The following is a 27563-nucleotide window of genomic DNA, read 5'->3' as shown; positions in this document are numbered from 1 at the left end:
ATTGAGGAAGTTGAAGAGGAAAAAGATATCATATAGGACCCACACTTGGAATTCCTAGATTCATAACCTCATAAAAAGAGAGAAAGCAAATATACTTTAATTGAATTTTACACGGGAAAGATAGTTGTTTTACACACAAAGCTTTTGTTATGCGTTAGCTAAAGAGAGTGTGAGACTCACCTTACCAAACAAAATTTTTAAGAATGAAAAGTCAAATTCTTTAAAAAAAAAAAAAAATTATAATACTGCTCTTTAGTCTTTGTAATTTGATATTCCTCTACTTTTGGTCCCTTATTTAACCACTTGAGCAAAATCTGCATAAATTATATCCCTAATTTCAGTCCTCCCACTTTTGGTCCTTGTAATTTCAGATTCCTCCACTTTTGATCCATCATTTCACGTGCCATGTATGCAGATTCTTTTGACGTGGTGAAATGAGGGACCAAAAGTGGAAGAATATGAAATTACAGAGACATAATCTATTTTTTTTTTTTTACAGGGGCTAAAACTGGAGTTTGCTAATATTATAGGGACCAAAAACAGTATTAACCTAAAAAAAAATGAAAAGTCAAATGTGACGAACACACAAACTAGTTTGGCACATGTATTAATATACATGTTAGGGACTACAAAATTTAGTTGGATTTCCACAATTTTTTCAAAATTTAGTATTCATGACATTTTATTATATTTTTCACTTTTATGCTATTAATTTCATTGTTGTAGGTTTGTTTACAAATTCATCCTTTTCAGTTTTAATGAATTTGTGTTGTTTTCGATCTAATGTACTGATTGAATGAATGAAACATCTTATTTTTAATATTAAAAAAACGACGATAAATTAACATCACTCCACCGTTTTTAAAATTTTTAACCCTTCACAAAAAGTTGTGCTTTTCTTAAATGTATTTGAAATTTGAAAAGAATTTTTGAGTATAACACTTTGCAATGACCCAATCATAGGAAAAATGACATTAATGACTTTATTTGTTAATAAATTGTGTTTATAGGTCATTCTTACTACTAATGGTAAGTATTAATTAAAAAAAATTAATATTATATTTTTTGAGAAATAAATTAACGTAATTTTTAAAAGATAATTTCTATTAATGAAAATTTAACATGTGCCATAAGAGCACAAGTTAACATTTCCGTTATTTATAGCTTAAACAATTTTTTTTGTCGATACTTACTTACCTTTTAACAGAATTTCAAATTTTATGTGTATTTTCCAATTTTGTTTGTTTGAAAAGTAAAGTAATTAAGTTACTTGAGGATGAGGATGTATATACGTCATTGCCCGCGTAAGCTTTCTTTCTTTCTTCGCGGTTCTTCTTCTTCTTCTGTAATCATTTCCAATTTATTTATACTAATCACAAACATAAACCATTTAATTAGTTAGTAATTGTTGTATTGTTCTATGAACACAATTCGATCTCGTTTGTTAACAAAAACAAGAATGTCGGCGGAAGACACAACTACTGGAAAAAACAACCTTGGCGGTTTCTGGCCATTTTTCCGACGTTGGATTCCTACTTCTACTGACCACATCATCAATGCTGAAAAACGTCTTCTTTCTCTTGTCAAGTAATTATTTCATTATGGGTTTGTTTTAATTTCATTATTTTAGCTTTATCTTATGAAAACAATACCTTATCACATGTTTAAGCTATGAAAATAGCTTATTGCTTGAAAAATAATTTAACTTTACTGTAGTTTTGGTATACAAATAGATTATCATGATAAGGGCTTATGCTATAAGCTTGAAATTAAGCTGTTTATCCAAATATGGTCTGTTGTTTATTTTTCTCTTATGAATATTATATGATTAATGGGTCTGTTTGGATTTGCTTATTTGAGTTTTGTCTTATGAAAACAGCTTATGGGCCTGTTTAGATTGGCTTATCTGAGCTTATTGTGAGACTGTTTTAGAGTATATATGAAAAGAGCTTAAGTTATATGACATGTTCATAAAACTGTTTTCAGCTTATTTTCATAAGCTCTCCAAGATAGCTTATGGAAACAGCTTATAGATTATACAAAAACAATTTAACTTATTATATCTTTTGTTATAGAAATAGCTTATAAATAATAGGCACTTATGATATAGGATTGAAATTAAATTGTTTATTCAAACAGGGTCTATTATAATCAAATTATTACTATTTTTTTTTTTTTTTTTTGTCAGGACTCCATATGTTCAAGAACAGGTTAATATAGGCTCTGGTCCACCTGATTCAAGAGTGAGGTGGTTTCGTTCATCTAGCAATGAACCGCGGTTTATTAACACAGTTACTTTTGACAGTAAAGATGATTCTCCTACATTGGTAATGGTTCACGGATATGCTGCATCACAGGGTTTCTTCTTTCGCAATTTCGATGCTCTTGCCTCGCGTTTCAGAGTTATAGCTATTGATCAACTTGGGTGAGTAAGCTTAGCTTTTCGCGATTTGTTTTTGATTAATATCAAATTTGTTTTAATTCTTAAATCAGCAGTTAGCTAAGTGTGATGAAATAAATACATCGGCGTATATATGTATATACAACAATTTGAGCTTAATGACTATGTTCTGACAGTGTAAAAATATTTTGCATGATTATCTAATCATATCTCGCCATGACGTCATTTTGTTATTTCATTTTCTAATCATAGTTTATAATTATTATGTTTTCACTCTTATTGCAGTTGGGGTGGATCTAGCAGGCCAGACTTTACATGCAAAAGCACTGAAGGTGAATGCTAGAGATAGTTAATATGATATTGCAAAAGTTTTATCTTGTTGCAAAGCAAAATGCTAAATTAATTATTGATACTGTATAGAAACCGAGGCTTGGTTCATTGATTCTTTTGAGGAATGGAGGAAAGCCAAAAACCTGAGCAATTTTATACTTCTAGGGCATTCTTTTGGTGGTTATATTGCTTCCAAATACGCGCTTAAGGTGGAATCTCCTTCTACATTGCATTAAAAGGACTTTTTTTTTTCTCCCTTTTCTCTTTCAAAAAGATAATACTTATTATTCTGATATATCTTTTAATATTTATGTGTAGCACCCAGAGCACGTACAGCACTTGGTTTTGGTGGGATCTGCTGGATTTTCTTCGGAAACAGAGAGGATTACGAAGTTCTTATCAACCTGGAAGGGATCAATCCTGAACCAAATATGGGAATCCAATTTGACACCGCAGACAATTATCAGGTAAAATTACATTTGTGCCATTGTTCAAGTTCTTCTCGCATTTTTCTTTTTAGCTGCACCAAACATTTTTTTTACTGTCAAGCAATTTGGGATCCTGATTTACGAAGTCATTCTTTTAGTATAAGCATTTTTGTGTTGCACTGAACTTTTGTTTTTATAAAACTGTCAATGTTTAATATTTTTCTACATGTATTTTTCCGCAGAGGTTTAGGTCCTTGGGGTCCTGATTTAGTCAGCAGGTATACAAGTGCTAGGTTTGTCAAATACTCAACTGGGGAACTTTTGACAGAATCTGAATCGAAATTACTAACAGGTACAGAGAGATAGCTCATTGATGTGCCTTAGTTGTAAGAACATATTTCTAATTGGTGTTTTTTTCATATTGAAGATTATGTTTATCATACGTTAGCTGCCAAAGCTAGTGGTGAGTTGTGCTTAAAATATATTTTTTCATTTGGAGCATTTGCCAAGTCGCCTCTTCTACACAGGTTTGTTGATCATCCTCCTACTATTGACTTGTGTATTAATAATTCATTTTTACACTTTCAAAGAGAGACTCTCCTAACTGATTCAATATATTACCTCTGAGTCAATAGCGGAGGAATATATTACTGAATGGTCAAAGGATCTCATAAGCATTTGGCTCCTTTCAGAGAGAGACTCTCCTAACTGATTCAATACAGAATACGTGAATAATTCCCTCTATGCTTCATATTGCCCAATAAAGCCTGATTCACTAGGATCCCCTTCCCTACAATTGCGGTAACCGTAGCCATATGCGAGCTCAATAACTGATTTTCACTCCCTCGTGGGGCCCTTTCCCCCTCCTAGAATAGTCCTTCCAAATGGTGGGCTTATTTTGATTCGGGTCAAACTCTTGATCCAGCTCCTGGCAAATCTCTAGATTATGACCCAGAGTCCTATCACAATGTTATTTCAGATTTCAGATGATAGTTACTTCTAGAGTGCATTCATTTTGCGTCATAATTTTTTCCATTTATTATTTTATTTATGTTACAAAATCGGTCCACTCAGCTTCTTCAGACATCCTGTTTTAGTTAAAAAGTGCTTCTTTGGTAATTGGTATCCAACTCTGAAGCCAAGTTGGTCCAAGAATGAGTGGAATTCCCGCTGGAAAAATGTTTTGGGAACTTCGATGATGTTTGTGTTGTATAGTCAAATGATTTTCTCTTACTATTACACATTATAGAACGGTCAAAAGAAACTAAAATAAAAACCATATGTGTATGGTCTCCTCTGATAGAAAAGGGAAAATAAAGGCATGAAACTGAAAACAAGAGAAAAGTGTGAAGGTTGTAACATAAATGGAGCATTATGTATGTGATGGACTACCCAGTGAATCTGTATTTCATGGCTAATTGCTGAATACGATAAAAATTGAAGCTTGTGAAGCCAAGCCATAGAATAGGTGGTTTGGTTCAGAGTTTTATATTCAATGATGAAGTTTACTACAACTGAGTTTGTCAGTGAATGGCTCATTTCTAGTTATTCAATGATGAAGTTTACTGTATTGGAATGAAAGATATTGATGCAAATGTCAAACTAGAAATCAGTTAATAATAGAGGAACTCCTAGGTAACAATTGAGCTGAGGAAAATTGGTTCAGCTAAGGAACTTTCAACTGCCATGCCATATGCCAATGAGCTTTAACAATGAATTTATTTCTCTATCAGTTCAATCATTCATTCTTCTTTTACTTGATGTACTGCTATGTTATATGTATTCTGGACTCTGCATCTGCGATGTTATTAACCTCCCTATTTCTATCTCTGGTTTGCAGTGCCTCGGAGTGGAAAGTTCCCACCACTTTCATATATGGTTTCGACGATTGGATGAATTACGAAGGGGCCCAAGAAGCTCGTAAGCATATGAAGGTTCCATGTGAAATCATCCGGGTTCCGCAGGTATCACTTTTGCCATTTCACCATGAAGCCATTTCAATATATTTGAAATGAACTAACAAACTAAATTGCTTACTGCAGGGTGGGCATTTTGTGTTCATTGAAAACCCATCTGGCTTTCATTCAGCTGTGTTTTATGCTTGTCGAAGGTTTCTTAGTCCTGATCCCGACAGTGAATCCCTTCCTGAAGGGCTAACATCTGCATAGACCATGGACTATAAATTTCTGTGCTGCTGTCTGTAAATGTTTGTATCCCATTTTTTTCAAATAAACTCCCATAATTTAGTCTAGCCTTGTCCTAGTCTTGCTTAATGGAATTTACGGTTGCAAGAGCAATTCAAAGAAAAATGAACTGTAAGATAAATTTGATTGGTGATATATATATATGTCCTTTCTCATTCATTAATTTTGTGCTATATTCTGAATCAACAGCAATGTAAACACAGACCATCTTCCATCCTTATTCTTTCTACTCTAATGATGTGCTCTGCCAGTTTAGTGTAAGGGTTTAGCAATATAATATCAGAGCGAAATTTGTAAAAAAAAGAAGAGCGCATGAGTTTAAAAGAAATAATAAACTCATATTGTAATGGTATTTTTTGTCTGTCTAAACGATTATAGTAATCTCGATAAGTTGAATCTCCGGAATCCAACAACAAGCGAAGAAGTCCGCCTTATTCGTCCACCTCTTTCCTCTAGTATCATTGTTACATCGATGATCGATCAATCACATTTGTATGGTTTTGGTACAAATCCTAATACCAAAGTTGTCAGGTTTATTGAGGACTCGTAATATTTAGATGCTGCAACAGCATATCACTTCCTCTTCAATAGAAAATTATAATCTAAGCATTGATAACATGTGATGATGTTACTCAGCAGCATTGATGTTCATTGATTAATGTCTTAGAAATTGTAAATTTATCTTTAGCTATGTCTATCATTTGTTTTCCTTTATTATTGTCATATGTACTCCATCCGTCCCACAATATAAGCAAAAAAAAACTCATTTTCTTTGTCCCAAAATATAAGCAAAAAAGACAAACTTTTATCCTATTTAATCTTGTTTTTTCTTTTTCAAGCAAAACTTTTGTTTATTCTCATAAAATTAAATGCAAATTACATTCAATTTTCTATCTCTTTCATTTTTCTCTTAATCAATAGCCAATGAAAATTGTATTTACATCTTCCTTTAAAACTTTTTCCAAAGAAAACACAAAAAATTATTACTTCAAATTCTTATGTTTTAGTTTTCTTAATAAGTGATTTTTTTTTTTTTTGCTTATAATTTGGGACGGAGGGAATATGATAACAAACAACAATATAGCTTTTATTTGACAGTATTGGTTGCTATTGTCATATAAGATGCTGATAATAATGCAGACAAAATGTCAAGATGCTAAAGTAACAAATTTTGAAATCTCAAATAAGATGAAAGTTTAGGATATTTATATACATGCTGATAATAGTGAATAGTTTAGGATATTTATATACATGCTGATAATAGTGAATAGTGATACACGTTGTAATTAAAAGTTGTTGCGAGTTTAATTCGAAGTGTTTGTCCCATATATGAAAATTTCAGAATCAACAGCAATGCAAACACGCCATTTTTAATCCTGGTTTTTTCAACTTTGATGACATGTTCCTACCAGTTTAATTTCCGTGCCTAAAAAGGTGCTTATGAGTAGAGTTTTGTTAACTTGAGCAGAGTTTATATTATTGGAAGTTCTAATGGATTTCAGTCAAATAGTTGCTACTGCACTATGGCCACCATTGAGTTTCTCAAATGTCTTTAATCTTAAACATAGATAGCTAAGAATATTTATTTGAGTATGTGACTAATCATGAATACTAAATCCAGTGCTTCATAATCTGTCTTTTACATGTTTAGTGTACAATGCAAATAAATACATAAATAAGTCGCTCTCCTTGTTGAGGGCAACTTGAGTCGCTTGCAGCGCTGCAAAAACTCTAAATTACTGATTGAATTTTCAAAATCAACAGCTTAATAGGATAATTTAAGGAGCAAAATTTTCAGGCTGCTGCATTATGCTCATCTATAGTTTGTTTCATTGCCTCCAATTGTGACATGACATATTCCACCTTTTTGAAACATATCTCATTTGCTATTCTTGGGCCATAATCACACTTTTCAAATGGACGATATTCACAAGCACTTTTGATTTCATCACGCAACGCCACTTGGATGTCCTACAAAAAATAAAAAGAAAATGAAGGCTAAAGAATATTACAACATTATAGTAGGGTTTGAATATCAAATTCATAATGATGAACCAAAATAAGAACAGATTACATTGATCACAAATTCGCAGTATCATTTTCACTATTTAACCCTGAATAACTAAACCTGTTAGCAATTAGGGAGAAACTGAAACCATGTCATCGAAAACCACACACACACACGCACACGTATATACTCCAATAACTAACAGGACAGAACTCATTATTGTGAAATATACTAAACATTTTCAAACACAAATAATTCTTCTAGAGGTAGTTATTCCAAATACAATGCACTCAGAAGACCCTCTGTAGTTTGCACCAATTACCCAAACATGTACTTGGTTGTTTGGATCCAAGGTAAACTATTTTTTTTATAGAAATGGGACTTCATTTCATATCTTTAATTTGGATCTGTTGAATTTGATGTTCAATTTTCTTTCCATCGCATAACTAGTGTTGTTTGAGCAGTACTATGGCACATTCTGTCTTGGGTAATTTCAATATTGATTTTAAATTTGAATAAGAACATTATGAACGTAATGAACATTAGATTTCTCAGGATTCAAATACCAAACTTACAAAGAAGTGTGTTTATCACAACCAAACTTACAAAGGAGTGTGTTTTATCACAGCTGTGAAAACAAAGCTTGAAAATACACACCATGGAGAAACAGGACAATTTTAATGATAAACCATTGTTTAAGTGCCAATAGTCAAATCTTGAACTCAATTATACAAATTTGAAGGAATGCTGTGATAAGAGATATCTATGAATGTTCTATCAAGTTTTTTCAGATTTGATACCTAAAAAGAGGATAAAGCGGATATATGACCATTAATTGTAATTGAAAATCAACAGATAGAATTGTGATCAAGGTTATCAAGATCACAATTTAAATCGCAAAATCGTATGATCTTGCAATCCTACTCACATACTCTGATCAAGATTGTGTTTCTGAGTAAGATCAATGTGAGATTGTGATAAAAGAAATACTTGTATATAATGTAATCAATAGCAGATTGCGGAAAGTGCAATGCCAAAATCAGTTATGTGAAATAGCAAATAGTGTCACGGGAAAATGGTGGAAACTGCATTGCGGTTGAAAGAAGTCAATTATAATAAATAAAGTATGTTGCATACAAATGAAAGGGTTATGGGAATCACCACAAAAAAGGGGAATGGAGGCCAAGCATAGCTTATATATTGAAATGTCTACGTACATCGGTTGAGACTTGAGAGATGGCATGAATAAGTGTTTATAAGTGGGGGCAATCCTCACCTCACAAGCCGGTTTATATTGGGGCCTAACTTATCCTTACAAAATCTGCTTGTAAGGTGAGGGTTACCCACGCTTTATAAACACACAGGTCATATCTCTAAGTGATGTGGGACTAACTAACTCATCCTTACAAAACCGACTTGTAAGTTGAGGGCTACCCATGCTTTATAAACATACAGTTCATATCTCTAAGTGATGTGGGACTATATCCACCCCTTCAAACCCAATGGCCAACACAATGAGGTGTTGGAGGGTGCGATGAAGGCAACCCAATGGCCGCAATTAGGCGACTAGAGGCGGAATGCAATGAAGGCAGAATTTCCAATAGTTGTTACACAATAATTTTGGTGTTAATCGTTATATGATGTTAATTATTGAAATGGAACCACTTGAATCTATAGTTATATACCAGTGTAATCTTGTAATAAAAAGTGAATTATTGAAAGACAAAGCAAGGATTACCTTAATTAATTGCATGAATTCAAGACAGTGATTTTGGACAAGATCTTTTCTAGGACCAACTGGGCTTGCAAGCTCGTCCATCACTCCTCCTGCAAGCTCCAAAACCTTCACAATTCTCTATAAAAACACAAAAATCAAGCAAATATTAAGCAATTCTCTACAAAAAAAAAAAAAAAAACCAAGTATGAGTGGAAAGTTGTGTCACTCATGCGATGATGCTTGAAAATATTATTACCTTTTCCACATTCTCAAGTCGTTGCAATGAAGTTGTCTGGCCCTGTGAATCCATTGATGTTGCTTTCTACTTCAAATATGTACAATAAGTATTAGATCAAAACAAAATATTGCAGGAGCAGTAAGTACCAACTAAAATGCCATTTTTTTCTAATATCTTTAAGAACCGCACAAGTTAGATTATGCAGACTTATCATACCACAGACAGAAGATAAAATGTAAGCTCCAATCAATTTTAACGCAACACTAAATCATTTTTCTAAGCAGTAAACTAATGGTACGTTTGTTTGGTTTAAAAAAATCTACAGATTTGTTTAGAGAATCTTACATTCAAGTTCCTTGTTTCTAGAAAAGCTACTACTAGGAATGGCTTTTTTATTTTAAGGTTAAAAATGCTTTTTTTAACACAAACACACACTACTAAAATAATAAAAGTAATTTATGGGTTAAAAAAATAGTTTTTTCTCAACAAAAAAAAAAATCCCAAACAAGCCCTAACACAATTTTACAGTCTGATTTCTAGCAACAGCATCTGTTAATTGAAATTCACAGTTCTCATCCAAATTCAATGCTTATTTTGAAATGCTATCATATTTTTTACAGTAACAAAGACACTGAAGAATTTCTATCATATTACTATGAACCAATCAATTTTCACCTAGAACATAGAATACAACTTATAAAAGCTTCCCCCAAAATTATCATATAAAGATGAAAACAGTGAAGAAATTGCACACAAACCTGAGAGACTACGAGGGAACGCCGGAAAGAGAGGAAGAGGGAAGCTCGCGACTCGCAAATCACAACTGAGAAAGATGAGAACGCGGGGTGATGGTATTTTAGTAATATCCTCCTATTACGGTGAATATGGTCTACATTATGGTGGCATTTAACATGGAAAAGGGAAAGAGTTTCCCACCATGGGAAAACTAATTTTGACCATCAGATTAACTAGAGAACACAACTTTATCATAGACCATCAACACCAAATCCAACCATCCACCCTCTACATCTCATCTTCCTCCTTGCACCCACCACCCCATTATACCTTCTTCCACATTTACTCTCGCTCTAAATCTTTAAGTCAATTTTCACATCTTTAAATCTTTCCCCACGGTGGAATCACTTTCATCTCTAAATCTGATGTTTTAAAAGCTAATTTAATTTACTCTTTCTCTTTTAAGTAATTCATGACATGAAATCAATTTCAAGCTTTTCTCGACATAGTTTTAGCAGGATCATGTAGATAGCAAAATTTTAGTGAGTAAAAGACACCAATGCATTCCTAAGACTTTGGTCAAACCTCAGCTCCATAATCCGACCCATATTTACATTAACCCACTAAAGAAATACCAAAGGATGATATGTGGTAGAAATGTGTGATACAAGCTCCTGGAATGGTAGTCATGGTTGTTCAGAATTTTCAATAAAGACAGCTGGTGGTGGTTGGATAAGTCATGGAGGATAGAGAAATTTTTTGGTGTTGATGGTCTATGATAAAACTGTGTTCTTTATTTAATCTAATGGTCAAAATTAGCTTTCCCATGGTGGGAAACTCTTTTCCTTTTCCATGCTAAATGCCACCCTACATTATAGTTATCTCGTCGATTTATTCGCTAAACTATTTAAATCAACTAAATTGTACTTACAAATATTCTCTCATTTTAATTTTAATATTTAATCCATCAACAATATTTGTTGTTTTTCATGAAAATTCAACGATTAAACCGATACTATATTTCTTCGTAGTTTAGGACCTTATTATATTTGAACATGTAGTCTAGCCTAACATATATATATATATATATATATATATATATATATATATATATATATTAGTGTCCAAATAGAAATAAGGGAGGACATGATTTGGTTTTGAAGAAAATCAATTCGAATTAAACTAAACCATTTCAACGGTTTGAAAAATTGAACCGAACTGTTTGAACTTTACGAATAATCGAATCGAACTAAAGTTAAGTTTCGATTAACCGTGGTGGGAGTGATCCGTAGACAGGGTTATGGTTCTTGTGAAACCCTGGTCAATCTTAAATTATTTCATTATCTTTTTTATTGATAATTTATTTGTGTATTTTGAAGTTTGACACTCTTATACTTGCATCGCGTTGAATAAACATTATTTAACTGAATAATTCAACCATCATATTATTTTACCATGTGTATCATGCTTATGTGTTATATCACATGTGTAAGAATATTTTGACTACTAACTACTATCATAAAGTTCATTATGACTTGTATCACAAGAAGATTCATCTACATTAATATCAAGATGAATTGCATCTCACAAAATGAATAAAAAAGATGTGCATCAATGAGCCAATGTATTTGATACAGCCTTGTGGTTTAATGGTTATATATTTTCCGAAATGCATCTTTTTTAAAAATCAATTTGTAACAAGAGAAATTTTATGATACTCTCTAATACTCTCTCTAACATTCAAACTTTTATTTGATAAAATCTATGTGAGTACAACAGATTTTATATAAGGTGGTGAGACCTACATCAGAGTTTTTTATTTTTTTATAGAAACTTAGCATGACAATGGGGAATCTAATTTTTTTTTAGAAGTAAATAAAAACTCGCCCAAATAGCATTGGAAATGGAAGGGGAAAATATTATTTAACCCTAAAAAGAATGGATCAAGATCAATTTAAAAAGAAAAAAAATGAAAAATAAAAATGGCTAAGCAGATGCAATCCACCTAGAGGATTTGTCAAAATCAATAAGTGAGTTAGTAACGAGTTAGAAGAGAACAAGTGAGAAAGTTGGTAGAAAAAACAATGCAAATTCACTAAACAGGTGAAAATTCGCTTAACAAACTTAAGGTGTCTTAACATACCATTTTTGAGATGGCAAAGATTTCACTTTGAAGAAAGGCCAATTCACTTAGGAAGTTGCAATATGCTAAGCGAATTTCCACTTTCCAAAACTTTATAAATACAAGTTCAAATCACATTTTCAGACGGACAACACAAGAGAGAATGAGAGCAACTAAGGAAGAGAATGGCAAACTTTCATCTTTAACAATCTTTCATTCTCTTGTCATGTGTTGTAAAACTATTATATATATGCTTAGCTAATTTTGTCTATTTCGAAAATGTCTCATCTTGTTAATTTTTTTTATTCCATCTATAAATAGCTGTAAATACTACTTAAAATTTACACACACAAATAAGATGTCTCGATCGTGAACGTCTCATACGTTGATTAATTTATAATACGAAGAAAAGAAAAACATAATTCGTTAACGTATAAGAAAACATTTATTCATTCCTACAAATAAAATAAAGTAATTTGTAAGACATGGATCAATAAGTAATTTGTATGAAAAACTTATAGTCTTAAAAAAAGAAAAAATTGTAAGACATGGATCAACCGACAATACTAATACTACTACATGATAAATCTTCAATATAATGTGTTACCCTAAATAATACCGATGTTTTTTTTTTTTTTTTTTTCTGGTCGGGTTTAAACACCGAACCTTATATAAATTTTGTATTATTCATAGCAACTAACTGAACTAAATTTATGAGAACATATAATATCCATACTACTACATCGTACACCCTCCGGTAACTATTATAAGTAAAACTTTGTATTTTAGATTCATTTAATTAATGATGTACATTGTCTTTATTATACACCACATGCATAATTTAATGAATGAATCTAAAACACAAAATTTTATTTATAATAGTGGCCGAAGGGTAGACATCTTTATCTAAATATTTTCATTTGGATTTAAATATGGATTTGAATAAAACAAGTTTGGATTTGAACCCTTGAGTTTCACTTCCTAACTTCTATGGTCACAAACAAGATTATTTTATTACACGTTGGATAGAACATAACTAGAGGAGAGAGAGGGAGAAGAAAGGGTTTTAACAAAAGTTCAAAGTTTTAAGCTATGGATGCTGCGGTGGTAACCGGCGTAACCATCGGCGTCAGCCTCTCCACTTCTCGCCGTCTCACACGCTTCTCCAAAAAACCTAACCGTCTCCATTCCTCCGCCGTCTCCGCCACCAGTAAATGGGCGGAGCGACTCATTTCCGATTTCCAATTCCTCGGCGACACCTCCTCTTCCTCCTCCACCACCACCTCCGCCACAGTCACTCTCACTCCTTCTTACCCTCCTCCGATAGAACGCCACGTGTCACTCCCTCTCGACCTGTACAAAATCCTCGGCGCCGAAACGCATTTTCTCGGTGATGGTATTCGGAGAGCTTATGAAGCGAAATTCTCGAAGCCTCCTCAGTATGCTTTCAGTAATGAAGCTTTGATTAGTCGTCGTCAGATTCTTCAAGCTGCTTGTGAAACCCTAGCTGATCCTGCTTCTAGAAGAGAGTATAATCAAAGCCTCGTCGACGATGAAGACGAAGATGAGGAATCTTCCATTCTCACTGAAATCCCTTTCGACAAAGTAAGCTTTCAATTTCATTCAATTCAATTCACATTTGAGTTTTGCTTCATTAAAAAATGATTAATTGTGTTAATTGCAATGATAATATGAGTTTCATTTACTAAAACACTTTTATTAGTGGAGTAGTGTAGTTAGAAGTATAAGATACAAAAAATTAGTTTAAGACAATGTTTTGCAAAAACAGTGAATAGTTGATAAGCAGCTTATAGTGGATGAGCTTATGGAAGATAAGCTAGATGATTGAATTTGTAGTGTTTGTAAACTTAGCGGTTAAACTAGCTTATATATATGAAATGACATGAAAAATATATATATTTAATTAATATATAATTTTTTTCAATTTAGATTATAAGGGTAAAATTGAGAGAGAAAATGGTAAGTTATAAACTACTTGAGTTAGCTTATAAAGAAACTTTAAGCTAGTAAAACTAAGTTATAAGCTCGCGACAAAATGACAATTGTCTTTTTCAATCAGACATAAGCTATAAACTCAGAAATGTGTCTTGGCAAACATACCTTGAGTGTCACATTTGAGCTCCGCTTCAAAAGAAAATGATTTATTGTGTGTGTTGATTTCAATGATAAAATGAGTTTCATTCACTAAACAATCCTTATTAATGTGGAGTATCTAGAAGAAATAAGATACAATTAATAAGGTTAAATTAGTGGGGAAAAAATAGTTAATGTTTCATTAGTGTTCTAAAGTGACTATTATTTTGGGATAGAAAAATATTGCAAATGAGACAATTATAACGAGACAGAGCGACTATTTGTTAATGTTAATGCAATGATTCTTTTTATTTTTGTGTTTTGTAGGTTCCTGGAGCTCTGTGCGTGTTGCAAGAAGCTGGAGAGACGGAGTTGGTGCTTCGGATTGGAGGGGGTTTACTGAGAGAGAGGTTACCGAAGATGTTTAAGCAAGATGTTGTGTTGGCTATGGCGCTTGCATATGTTGACGTTTCTAGGGATGCTATGGCTTTGTCCCCGCCAGATTTCATTGTTGCTTGTGAGATGCTGGAAAGGGCATTGAAACTTTTGCAGGTGAGAGATAATACCTAGTTTTCAGGCCTATAATAATGTAATTTACTTACAGTGATGCCTGTCTGGATTTAGCTTCTAGGATAAGAAAATACCATTATATGGTTTTAGATAATTGATTGATTGTAGACAAGTTAAATGAGAGATTTTTGAGAAATTTTGAAATGTATAGGCTAATTTCAACTTGTATGAGAAACAATTGTTTGAAAATTGATTGCTATTATACAACTCTTAATATTTTAATTTTGATAAGTATTTGCAGACAAGGTTATCCATACTTGACTCTACGAGTAGTAGAATAATACCCCGTAGACATAGAACATAGCCAGTGCCCCTTTTTGCAATTTGAAGTATTCAGAAATTGCACTGATTAGACAAACATATAGCTTTTTTTTAGTGGAGCCATACTATCTAGTATAAAGATTTGTTACCGAACTGAGTACAAAAATAAAGAAAAAGTATAACTATTGATGATGGTTCAATGTAAAAAGTAATAATCTACCCAGTTATTCAACCAATCTTAATTACCCATGCAACTTTTACAAAATCATTTCTTTTAAGCTTGCAATGTATTAGGCCATATATGTATGTTGTATATTTTTTATTAAACATTTTATAATGTTTAATGAATGTCCGTGGATTACTTGTTAGCAGGACTCGTTTACAATTTTGTGTAATCTTTCATGTCATTATTGTACTTAGCTTTCCTAATATTGATGTAATCTTCTTACTTATCACTATTGCCACAAAATTGATATGGTGCTGTTGTTGTATTATGGATGTGGAAGTAATAAGTACTTGGGTGAAATTTTGTATATTTGTCAAGTATAGTATTCCTTTTAAACTTTACTACTGTTGCATTTCCAAAATCTACACAATATTATTTTTGCATGTATATAATGTGCATTAAAACAATGTGTATAGCTTGAAGACTCAAATTGCAGTTCTGGTGCAATATGCTTTCTGATGACTCACTTGATCATGTAGGAAGAAGGGGCAAGCAGCCTAGCACCGGATTTACAAACACAAATTGATGAGACACTTGAAGAGATAACCCCACGTTGTGTATTAGAACTTTTAGCCTTGCCTCTTGATGATGAACATCGAGCGCGGAGAGAAGAAGGTCTCCAAGGTGTCCGCAACATTCTGTGGGCAGTTGGAGGTGGAGGAGCAGCAGCAATTGCTGGGAGTTTCACACGTGAGGATTTCATGAATGAGGCATTCCTGCATATGAAAGCTGCCGAACAGGTGTTCATAGAATATATTGTGCATGTTTTTTATTTTAATTTTCTTCCGCCCCCCTTAGTTTTTGTTTATGAAGGTTTTACATTTATCTCTTTCATTAATTCTTTTTATCTCCAATCTTTTTTTTTAAGGTCGAACTTTTTGTAGCAACACCTAGCAATATTCCAGCTGAAAGTTTTGAGGCCTATGGGGTTGCACTTGCATTGGTTGCACAAGCCTTTGTAGGTAAAAAGCCACATCTTATCCAAGATGCTGATAATTTATTCCATCAACTTCAACAAACTAAGGTAACAAATATGAGGAATGCTCCCTCTGTTTATACTCCCATGGAGATGGAGAAGAGAGAAGTTGATTTTGCATTAGAAAGGGGTCTGTGTGCACTGCTTGTTGGGGAGCTTGATCAATGTCGATCATGGTTGGGTCTCGATAGTGACAGCTCACCTTATCGAAACCCATCTATTATAGACTTTATTATGGAAAACGCAAAAGGTGATGAAGACAGTGATCTTCCTGGACTCTGTAAATTGTTGGAGACATGGTTGATGGAGGTGGTTTTCCCTAGGTTTAGAGATACTAAAGAGACAAACTTTAAGCTTGGAGATTACTATGATGACCCCACAGTGCTAAGATATCTAGAGAGGCTGGAGGGTGCTGGTCATTCACCCCTGGCTGCTGCAGCAGCTATAGCAAAAATTGGAGCTGAGGCTACTGCTGTTATTGGCCATGTCCAGGCTAGTGTAATAAAAGCATTAAAGAGGGTGTTTCCTGTTCGGTCTGATAATAAAATATTGACATATGAAGTAAATGGTGAGAAGGATCATTCCAGCCTTTCTGAAAATGAGGATCCCCTTAGATTATCAGATCAGAATCCTCCGGTCAATGTTGAGGTTTCTGGAATAAAAAATACTGCTGAGATAAATGATGGAAACTTTATTACTGATGAAATAAAAAATGCAAGTGTGAAGATCATGTGTGCTGGTGTAGCAATTGGACTCATAACTTTAGCTGGTTTGAAGATTTTACCTTCTAAAAATGGCTCGCCCGTTCTTCACAAAGTGACTGGTTCAGCAATTGCGTCAGATACTATCAATTTAGGTATGGTCTTTTTGAATCATCTACAACCACTGAAGTACTAGTACAGATATTTTCTTACTCGTGAGATGGATTCTATTATCAGAGATGTGAAATTAGGTTTCTGTAAGTTCATGATGTAAGCTTCTGGCAATAGTTGCTTATTGTATACATAACAGATTCAACTGTACAGGTCCTGTAGGAGATGAAGAATTAGGAGAGCAACTACCAAAAATGAGTGCAATGGTTGCAGAAGCTCTAGTCCGCAAGTGGCAATATATCAAATCCCAAGCTTTTGGACCTGACCATTGCCTAGGAAGATTGCAAGAGGTAAGGAATTTAGTTGGTCCTTTAAAATGGAGATGGGAATTACTAATTACACTCTTCTAAAATTTAGTGTGAATATGATCAATGCACCGATAATGTATTTTTCTTCTACAGTCTTGTTAAATATGGCAATTGTGCAATCATGTGTCGTGTTTGTTTCATCCTTGACCTCTTGTGCAATTATTTATGCGGGTCTATTGTTTTTCCTTTTCATTGAATCCCAATTTGGTACAACGGGATACCATTTAGGCTATGTTTTTTTAGTTGTGTCAGCAGGGGAATGAATCATTTCATAAGTTGAAAAGGAAGAAGTGGAATTAGAACTTTGTTGGAGGAGAATTTTTTGTTTTTTGTTTGGTAGGGAATCGTTAACTGTTTAGTGGTTTCTAAAAAATCATTTTGATGACGCGAGTATATTCCTTACCACATGGTATTTTTTAATTGGGTTTTAGTCCTCTCCATTCCCATACCCTCACACGGATAAAAATTGGGTGTTGGATTTTCATTTTGTCAACATTTTACAGTAAAACTGAACTGATATATCAGATTAGATACCAAAGTCAGGTTGAATTTTGTCAAGTATACATAACATGAGCCCTTGCATGGGATGGATCATATATTATATATATGTGCATAAATGGGCAGGGTGGCCTTTTCATGTGTAAGTATGTAGGGATATTGGTAACTGAGAAGCATTATGCAACTTCTGAATGAACTGTTATGATATTATATTACTTGTGGGTTTTTCTTTCTTTTGGACCAGTACTGAGTTTATTCTCTTTTGTTACTTCTTGACTGATTACCAATAATCTTGTGACAGTTTTATTTGGTGAATTATCTACTATCCTTTTTTTTTTTCCATAAACAATTTACCTACCATCTTTGCATATATGAAGTTTCACTGAAGTTTAAGATCTGCTAGGTGTTGGACGGCGAAATGTTGAAGATATGGACTGATCGAGCAGCTGAGATTGCAGAGCTTGGTTGGTCATATGACTACAACTTGGAGGATCTCAACATCGACAGTGTGACCATATCACAGAATGGGCGGCGTGCAGTAGTGGAAACAACTCTCAAAGAGTCTACCCACCTCACTGCTGTTGGTCATCCACAGCATGCTACTTCCAACAGCAGAACCTACACAACAAGATATGAAATGTCTTTTTCAGATTCAGGGTGGAAAATTATTGAAGGAGCTGTCCTTGAGTCGTAATTAGGTTTTGTAATATGTAATATATGTCAGGTTAGTACACTTCAATATTAACCCCCTCGAGCCTATGCCCACTGTCTTGTATGTACCTGTTGTTTTGTGCATTTTTCAAGCATTTATGTAGTCAGGCTGTAAATACTTGGAGGGTATTTGATCAAATAATTATCCGGTTAGGATGTCAAACATCTTTACTTACAATTGTTTGGAAACTAAAAAATGAAAACGAAATGATCAAACGGAAAAGTGTAACATGGTCATTGTTTGGACTATTAGCGAAGCGAAAAATCGACAAGTATGGAAGGATGTTGGATTTTATGTTTACCAAGCTGAGCTATTCCCAACCCAATCCTTATAAAACTAACAATAATTTGTGTAAACTTTAATTATTTATGTAAACCTTTTCAGTTGAGGATTGGGTTGTTAATCAAAGATTTGGATGATTATTACAATATTATTTAATTTTCCCAAAGTCTGTAGGTATAAATACTGTTAGAATTTTAATGAGAAAGTGTGAAACTAAATATCACAAGAAAGCTGATTATATCATTACTCCTTTTGAGTGTTAGATTTGCTTCAGCGCCTATGATGGTGCAATTGGAAAAAAAAAAAAAAAAGGTTAATCATGATTTATCCCCTTTAATATAGGTCATTTTTTGTTTTTCCCCTGTAAATATTTTTTTTTTATTTATCCTCTGTAAATTTTTTTTAAAAAATATTTTACAAGGGGAAAATAAAAAATGACCTATATTACAGGGGGTAAAGCACCATTAACCCAAAAAAATAGGGGCTTGAAGCTTACTGTTCGACCTTTTTGTACCCAAATTTGAGTCTAAAGGTCACCAACTTTAGTATTTAACGCCGTGTAGGACAAATGTTCACAAAACTTGCTTTAAATTTTTTCCATGGGTGATTTTCTTTTTAATTATAGGTTTGACACCATACCTTTTGTAGTTATTGCACATAATGAAATTTTCAAGATCCGCCCCACAAGTACATATCATAAAAGACCATAGGGATGTCCTTGTGAACTTAACTCAATTGGTATCGACAATGTATAATATATGCAAGGTTCATGATTCAAACCCCGACCACCACAAAAAAAAGACCATAGGGGTATTTGATATGCTAAGGTGCGAGTTTGAACGTGCAATTTTTTCACTTCTCAAGTGTGAATTTTGCCGCTAGGCTCTTTAAAATCACCTTTTCTTTTTATTAAGATCTAAAATGTGCATTAAAAAGTAAATATTCGTCTTGAATATTGGTATAGATTTATCGATTATGAATGCTATAATATTATGCAGATACAAATGTTATTTATTTATTTATTTTTTGACAAGAAGATACAAATGTTAATTACTTGATATACATACATACATTAAATAACACATGGTTGTCAAAAATTCGTTACGGTACGTAGCTTGATAATGTAGTATATCACATGGTTGGATATTTCTTCCCATCCGTCTCTACTACGTCACTACGTCTTGTGATATACGTTCTCCACAGTCTTAGGCTTAAAGGCCAAGCAATACCAACTCAGAGTCAGCAGAAGTGTGTAACGAACATATGCCAAAAGTTGATGCTGCATGATATGAGGGTCCATCATTATGGGCGTTCAACTTGTTGTTGGTTGCACTCGATGGGTTGATTTTGTACTATTCTATATGTATATATAGTATATATACATATTGGCTAAAACTCCCTATTGCTTGGAGGCAAAGATTCCCTTATTTGGATAGCTTTTCATTGATTGTAAAAGTTTAATTACATGCTAATGCAACCAACCAGCAATCTGAACTTTTTGTTTGGTATATTCTTTTTTAAATAATAATAATTAGTGTAGTACCTTTTAGTAAATCTCAACTGCTATAAAAACCAGTTTTTTATTTTTTTATGGCTAATGAGTAATGACTTTCATAATATTTGATGAATGCCCCTTTTGAAAGTGACTTCTTATTAAAGCTGTTGGTAAAGATCTATTAAGAATTGTGATGTGTTTTTTGTGGATATTTGTGTTATATGGAGGATGGATAATATCACTTGAGAATATGACCAGCTATGATCCCATGCCAAGGGTCACGCATGCAGTGTTAGTGGGGAAGCTTTAGGTACACAAAGGTGCTTGCACAGTTGCACTACTCATTGCTACAAATTTTGCATGTGGGGACAAAAGTGAATGATAGGATATATTACTAAGAAGGAATTTGTGATGGAAAATGTCAACCTTTGTTGAAAATATAACATGTATATTAGTCACAAAAGCTGCTATATATATATGATATAACTAATATTCCATTTCCTCTGTACCTTATCAAAAGATGGAGAACTTGAGATTTTGTACTGTTCTCTGCTTGATAATTCTGACAGTAGAAATTGTTGGTCTTAAAGGTGATGAGCTGAAAAATGACACTGCTCAAAGTCAAGGCAATGTCGCTTCATCAACCCTCTCTAATCATCAGGGTAATAATAAGGAACATGTAAAAGGAAAACACAACAATGAAGTTGTGTTCAACACTAGCAAAGGTAGTTGGTATAAGAGAGGAGGAAGTGGAGGATTTAAATGGGGATGGGGTGGAGGAGGAGGTGGTGGAGGTGGAGGTGGTGGTGGTGGAGGAGGAGGAGGTGGTGGATGGGGATGGGGAGGAGGAGGTGGAGGGGGTGGTTGGTGGAAATGGGGGTGTAGAGGTGAACCAAGATCACATGTTAAAGGGAAGAAAGGAACTATAAGGGGCATGAAGCATCATCATCAACATGCATCTAAGGAAGAGTATAGGTTAGGGGAATTTGCACAATGCATGACAAGAACAAGGTGCAAAGGTATGAGGTTGGATTGTCCTCTTCACTGTGGTGGACCTTGTTTCTATGACTGCTACCATATGTGCAAAGCTCATTGTCGACGACCCTAAATTATATCATGTAACTAGTCATTTCCTTACCCTTTCTTTCTTCTTATTCTTTTTTCTGATATTTTTATTTTGGATCAAAATCAGTGTTTTACATTGCTTGCTTTTCCTAGGTAGACAACTAGACAAGCATGTTGAATTGACATTGTGTGTGTGTTTCATTTTACTTCAACCATATATGTTAGATGTGACAAGTGATGCATACTCCCTATATTTGTGTCCTAATTGTTGTTACTAAGTAATTGACATCAATTTAAATTTGTGTTGGACTCTATTTCATTAACTGAAGTATTCAATTTTTTTTAAGGTTATGCAAATGCAATGCTCTTGTCAACAATTAAAGAAACTAGTGAAATAGGTTTGGGGTGGGTGGTAGATCAAAATATTCCGGTGGTTAGAGATTAAAAATTAAAACCTATATGGTAGTATGATGTCAAAAACGTAATGGAAATGGATACAACTAAATGAGAAAGATGCATTTTGGTGTGGCTTTTATTATCTGCATATGGTAGCAATAATGATACATTCCTTCATTAATGTGTGGAATAAGAGAGTTGACAATAAAGTTTCGATTCTTCCCTTAAAAAAATGAAAGTTTCAAATCTATAGAAGATTTGTAGCATAGAAAATCAAAATACTACCACCCACGTCTCTCTTGGCTGGATCCTAGTAATCTCTGACAGTTAATTCAGATTTCTTTGTCTCTATGAAGTTTCTTTTTCCCCACTCATTTTTATTGTTTAGAAGACTGCATTATGGATGAGAATATTGATTTCGTTCTGATTTAAAGGTGCCTCTTGTTTGTATTCTCAGTTTCACCGGTCTCTGTTCGTCTTGAGCAGAGATCTAGTTGTTTAATAATATTTGCTGTTTAAAAAAAAAAAAAAATTGATTTCGAATTCGCGATCTCTGATTAAGCTGGAAGAGGCTTAAATCATCTCAGCAAAATGCTTGGTTAAATGGCTTTAATTTTGGCACGGTGTGCGACTAGGGTTAGAAATGCTTACATAGTATTGACATGAGTCTTGATAAAAAAAAAGTATTGACATAAGAGTTTGGAATGATGATGACAATATTGGAGATAGTTAGTGGTTGCATATGGGCAGAGAAGAATCCAATTAGAGCAAAACTAATCCAAATGGAATTTGAGTCTCAATTCACTATGTGTGTGTTTGGTTTCCTGTTTGTAACACACGTTTTCTAATGCATTTTTGTCGTACTTTCTAGAAGCTCCAAATACTAACTTTTATATTAACGTGATTTTTTGTCGTAATTTTCATCAAACTCCATTTTGCAAACGCTATATCAAACAGACATTGTTGTTAGTTCAATTTTGGGCTTCTTGTAGCATGATGCATAAGGAGAACCCCCCTCTGACCCTCTCCCTCAACAAAAATTAGAAACATAAAAGTACTACAAGTGGAAGCTATACCAACCCTTTTTCAGTTTTTAAAATGCATGAAAGCATAATAATGACTAATATAGGTACTGTTACCCCACAAATGAATTTCCTATGTTATGTACAGACAAACCCATATGCATCAATCTATTCAAACCCTTTTCACTATATGGCCCTCCCTCACCTCTGCCCATATGTATAATATCCATCACCATCAACACATTCATGTGTGAGTGAGTACTATCATCTTCTCACCATCACCTCTTTTCTCTTGATTAATATTTGTATATCCAATGTCCTACTTCCAACAACCTAGCCAACGGCCCCCTGAACAAAAGGACCAATACACGGTTCGTACACTTTTTATGTCTCAATTCAATCATAATCAACTATGGTCAGCCACCTCAATAGTTGGTGGCCATAATGTGAAGGTTTATGTTATGACAATTATGTTTTTGTAAAGCAAACAATAACACTTAATTTGTTAGTGAAAGCAAGAATTTGATTAAAGGAATCGAACTCCAAACCTCATTTATAATAGTGTCTCAACTCATATTACCGAATTACTCTGACACTGTCAGAAATTCTCTTTTCAAGAGAATAAGTGGGTGTTTAGGGTTCAAACCCCGATCCCTGATTAAGAATCGATAACCCCGGCCCCTGAACTAGTGAATGAGATTCTCTTGCTTGCCAATTGCCAAAAAGAAACACTGAAAATCTGTGCATATACACTGTTTTACTTTTCTTAACATGTACAAAAATAGTAACATCCATTAGAAAAAAGCTCAGAGAAATGAAAGCATTTACATTTACATTGACAAGGAGAAAGGTGCAGTGGTACATAAATTTATCAAAACAAAACCCTGTATAGGGTAGGAAAGCTTTCCATCAGAAAATGACAGAAAAAGAAGAAGAAAAGTCAAAAGGAACCAAAAAAAGGTGAAATTCAAGCCAAGATAGGTAAAAAGATAGAAAATTAAAAGAACCAAAAATACAAAAACAAACAAACAAAGAAAGTGTTATTTTTTGATGCAGAGGCTTTAACAACTATCCACACAAGATAAGGTACATATCTAGATCTACCATAGATATCTTGTTCTCTTGGAATTAGCAACAGGACTAATCTGGGGAACTGTGAAAATATTACTATCATGATCATCCCTCAACCTTGATTTGTTGATGGTGCTTTTGTTGTTGCTCCCCTTCTTTGTAGTCTCACTCTGCCCCATCATTATCTGTGAAGATGAATATAGAGAAGGTGGTGGTGCTTGAGGAACCCATATCCCCATATTATTATTGGGAAAGAATGAATCAAGATTCTCTTCAATACCAGCATTAAACAATTCATCACCCTGCATTTCATACACCAGATCCAATCATAAACAAACCAATCAATTATTTTTTAAACCAATCGATTAGTATCTTTGATATTACAAATAATTGCAGTCAAATGCAGCTGATACAACCCCTCACCACTTTGTAGATTATAACGTTGTATCAGCTGAATTTGACTGCAGTTTTATAATATCAAAGATTGTAACACGATCACAATTTAAAATCTTAATTAGATCTAATCAAACTATAAAAAAAACATGATACAAATTAATAATTTAGAGTAAGAGAGAGGTAGAAAATAGGAAAACCTTGGAGAAAGCAAAGGGAACAGAAGAAGAATCAAGAAAATCATCAACTTGCCAACCAGGTAGAGTCTCAATCAAGTATTGAGATATAGTAGAACCACCACTTCCTTCTTCCATAGATGTTGGTGAAGGAGTAGTAGATTTTTCAATCAAAGAAGAAGAAGGAATATGATTTGACTTGGTAGTAGCAGAAGAAGGTGTTGATGATGAAGATGAAGAAGATGAGTTTGTAGTTGAAATCTTAATACCAGTAAGAAGAAATCTATCATGTTTTTGTGTAAGTTCATTCACTGAATGAATAGATGAATCACAATCTTTGCATAGAATTGCTCTGTCTTGTTTACATAACACAAAAGCTCTTCTCTCCTAACATAAGAAAAAAAAGTCAACATGTTACTCTCGTCCTGACTATAAGAAAAAGTTAAGTCAACAAAACTCTTATACGAAATATAAAAGAAAGTTAAGTCAACAACAATTGATGTACCTGACAAATATCGCAGAGAGGGTGTTGTTTGGGAGTTGGGTTATGAAGAGCGAGACGGTGGTGTTTGGAAGCCAGTTTGTTGGCGTGGTGGACACGGTGGTCACAGTCGATACATAAGGCGGCTTCATCGGCGGTGCAGAATAATGAAGCTTCATTTTTGTTGCATACATCACACTGGATCTTCATTGCTTATGCTCTACTCAACTGTGTTGGATGAACAAGAGTGAGTGAAGGTTCTGGTCACGAGAAGAAAGAAGAAAAGAAAAACTTGTCAACAAAAAGATGGAATTTATTGGTTAATAGATAAATAAATAAATAAATAAATAAATAAGTTAGATAAACATGACACCATGATCAATAAGCTACCATTCCATGTAAACAAAGAAAAATAGGTAACCCACCATCCCATGCCACTATCATCATCACTTGCCATTTACTAACATTTTTATATTATATACTCTACATATATATACACATTATGTGTACTTGTGTCGTCAGGGTCGATATAATTTTTATTTTTTAGTATTATTTATTTGAGCTAAGATCAAGTATTGTACAATAATTTTATTTATTTTTTAAATCAATATTCAGTTTAATGACCTACTAATCTTAGTAGTCTAATTTCACCAACGACTAGCGGTGACTCAATATAAAGCTAAAACTTAAACAAAGTTTTGTATGGACTAACTCACGGGAATAAAAAATACACGTTGAAAAGAACACACTCTAAAGTTGAAATAATTATTATCTTTATTAGTTTAATATCTGATATGTGGTCAAATGAATTATACGATATTGAATTACTTTTTTGAAGGGAAGAAACCATCACAATAGTTTGCTATTGAACCTTTCGAGTGTCACCTATACGTTGCACTGTTGCATAAGCTGGCGCACCTTAAAAAAATACTTGTTTTATTTTTAATAAATATGTGTAAAATATATTAACTTCAATTATCTAAAAAAATTGAATTGTGTCATTCCATAATGGACACAAATTATGTTGTTTAAGAAAAGTTTAACGGATCCTCCAATAATTTTTTTAAATAACCTACTTTGAGTACCCTCCCACTATTGAGCGGTTTCTACATCATTTTGTCATACTTATGTAACTAATATATATTTTGATTCAACGGTAAAAAAAGAACTTTATATTAACGATGAGAAAAAGCCTTAATACAAATAAAATTATTTAGGTACACACAACAATAAAAAAAAAAAAGAGTGATGATACATGTACCATTCCATGTGGCAATACACCCTTTACACCCACACAAAATTCTGACACGTGGCAACTTGGACCCCACACAAATAGAAGATAAAGTGTGGTTGTGAGATGAACTTATCAAAATATCTGTAATACATGGGTGTACAATGGGATGTAGGAATAAAGGATGTTCATGTAACATTTTTCAAAAAAAAATGATAAATAAATTAGTCGCATCATTCAGCATCATTAAACCAATTTATTTAAAATAAAAAAAACAATTTTCTACATATACTCAAACTTTTTACATTTGAGTTTGTCCCTAAGTATTTCTCTAACAATGATAGATGCAACAAACATTAATGATGATATTATATCTTATTTAAGCTATCATGTATACCTCCCTCAAAAAATAAACTATCATGTATACCTAAACAATTTTTATGCTACACATTTTGTCATGTCAAATTCTTTGAGTGGAGACAAAAAATTAGAAATGGATTCTTTTTTCTATGAAATCCAAAACCACCCCAAGAGCATTTAGATGCAATGACGTTGGACTTCTTTAGCTTAACTAAGATTCTGAATTCGAATTCATTCTTGTACATGCAGCAACATTAAGACTTTTGAAAGAGTGTGCCGCTCATTTGGTCTCCGCAGTATCGCGCGAAATTTCATTTGGAAAGGAACAGATAACAAAGGAATCCACTTAATGAATTGGAAAAAGGTCACTAGCCCGAAACATCTTGGTGGACTAGGGGTTTGAACAACAAAAGATGCCAACACCTGTCTTCTTGGGAAACTTGTTTGGGATATGGTTCAATCAACTAACAAATTGTGGGTTAACCTTCTCTCTGACAAGTATACAACAGGGAAGAATTTTCTTCATGCGTCCTCTAATAGCAGATTATCAAAGCTAAAGATATTCTTCGTAATGGATATCTTTGGCGAGCTAGTTCAGGATTCTCCTCTTTTTGGTTTGATAACTGGAGCCCCTATGGTCTTATTGGATCGCCTGTCCCTGTTATTGACATCCATGACCTCCATCTTTCTGTTAAAGATGTTTTCACCTTCAGCGGTCAACACACTCAGCCTCTCTACACTACTCTCCCTCCGATAATAGCTGATTCCATAAACAACAATTACATGCATTTCAATGATTTGGTGGAAGATGCTTTCATATGGAGTCACAACAAAAATGGCACCTACACCACTAAAAGTGGGTACTCTTGGCTCCTTCATAATTCAAGCTCT

The 27563-nt window shown here is 33.6% G+C and overlaps 5 protein-coding genes and 1 pseudogene across 8 annotated transcripts; 4 read left to right on the top strand and 2 right to left on the bottom strand.

Moving 5' to 3' along the window:
• The first annotated feature begins 1290 nt into the window (after positions 1–1290).
• On the top strand, positions 1291–5536 carry LOC11419226 (probable 1-acylglycerol-3-phosphate O-acyltransferase). Its single transcript, XM_003589311.3, has 9 exons — positions 1291–1587; positions 2189–2425; positions 2687–2733; positions 2822–2940; positions 3050–3198; positions 3402–3511; positions 3587–3686; positions 5000–5123; positions 5202–5536. The coding sequence occupies exons 1-9, from the start codon at positions 1421–1423 to the stop codon at positions 5325–5327; spliced, it is 1179 nt and encodes a 392-aa protein (XP_003589359.2). The 5' UTR covers positions 1291–1420; the 3' UTR covers positions 5328–5536.
• Positions 5537–6910: 1374 nt separating this feature from the next.
• LOC11414265 (mediator of RNA polymerase II transcription subunit 11) lies at positions 6911–10235 on the bottom strand. 2 transcript variants are annotated; one of them, XM_003589310.4, is made up of 4 exons: positions 10085–10235; positions 9345–9410; positions 9110–9226; positions 6911–7334 (listed from the first exon to the last, which is right to left on the bottom strand). In XM_003589310.4, exons 2-4 carry the CDS (start codon positions 9396–9398, stop codon positions 7158–7160), a joined length of 348 nt encoding a protein of 115 aa, XP_003589358.2. In that variant the 5' UTR covers positions 9399–9410; positions 10085–10235; the 3' UTR covers positions 6911–7157. The 2 variants fall into 2 exon arrangements, with proteins under 2 accessions (XP_003589358.2, XP_024633297.1); XM_024777529.2 differs by having other exon boundaries at positions 9345–9413; positions 10085–10234.
• A 2926-nt stretch (positions 10236–13161) lies between these two features.
• On the top strand, positions 13162–18915 carry LOC11417899 (protein ACCUMULATION AND REPLICATION OF CHLOROPLASTS 6, chloroplastic). The gene is made up of 6 exons (XM_003589308.4): positions 13162–13788; positions 14605–14829; positions 15814–16074; positions 16203–17166; positions 17336–17472; positions 18392–18915. The coding sequence occupies exons 1-6, from the start codon at positions 13276–13278 to the stop codon at positions 18680–18682; spliced, it is 2391 nt and encodes a 796-aa protein (XP_003589356.1). The 5' UTR covers positions 13162–13275; the 3' UTR covers positions 18683–18915.
• A 1876-nt stretch (positions 18916–20791) lies between these two features.
• On the top strand, positions 20792–21865 carry LOC11428058 (glycine-rich cell wall structural protein). Its single transcript, XM_003589305.4, has one exon. The coding sequence runs from the start codon at positions 20998–21000 to the stop codon at positions 21583–21585; it is 588 nt and encodes a 195-aa protein (XP_003589353.1). The 5' UTR covers positions 20792–20997; the 3' UTR covers positions 21586–21865.
• Positions 21866–23732: 1867 nt separating this feature from the next.
• LOC11428057 (B-box zinc finger protein 21) lies at positions 23733–25654 on the bottom strand. 3 transcript variants are annotated; one of them, XM_024775415.2, is made up of 4 exons: positions 25507–25654; positions 25106–25341; positions 24625–24987; positions 23733–24333 (listed from the first exon to the last, which is right to left on the bottom strand). In XM_024775415.2, the coding sequence occupies exons 2-4, from the start codon at positions 25289–25291 to the stop codon at positions 24061–24063; spliced, it is 822 nt and encodes a 273-aa protein (XP_024631183.1). In that variant the 5' UTR covers positions 25292–25341; positions 25507–25654; the 3' UTR covers positions 23733–24060. The 3 variants fall into 3 exon arrangements, with proteins under 3 accessions (XP_024631183.1, XP_003589351.1, XP_024631182.1); XM_003589303.4 differs by having other exon boundaries at positions 25472–25619; XM_024775414.2 differs by having other exon boundaries at positions 25455–25608.
• A 172-nt stretch (positions 25655–25826) lies between these two features.
• Positions 25827–26004, top strand: LOC112418839 (uncharacterized; annotated as a pseudogene).
• The last annotated feature ends 1559 nt before the right edge of the window (positions 26005–27563 follow it).

Source organism: Medicago truncatula, chromosome 1 (genome assembly GCF_003473485.1).
Source record: "Medicago truncatula cultivar Jemalong A17 chromosome 1, MtrunA17r5.0-ANR, whole genome shotgun sequence".
NCBI classification, from domain to species: domain Eukaryota; kingdom Viridiplantae; phylum Streptophyta; class Magnoliopsida; order Fabales; family Fabaceae; genus Medicago; species Medicago truncatula.
The sequence above is the reverse complement of the archived record's forward strand: the minus strand, read 5'-3'. Positions and strand labels throughout refer to the sequence as shown.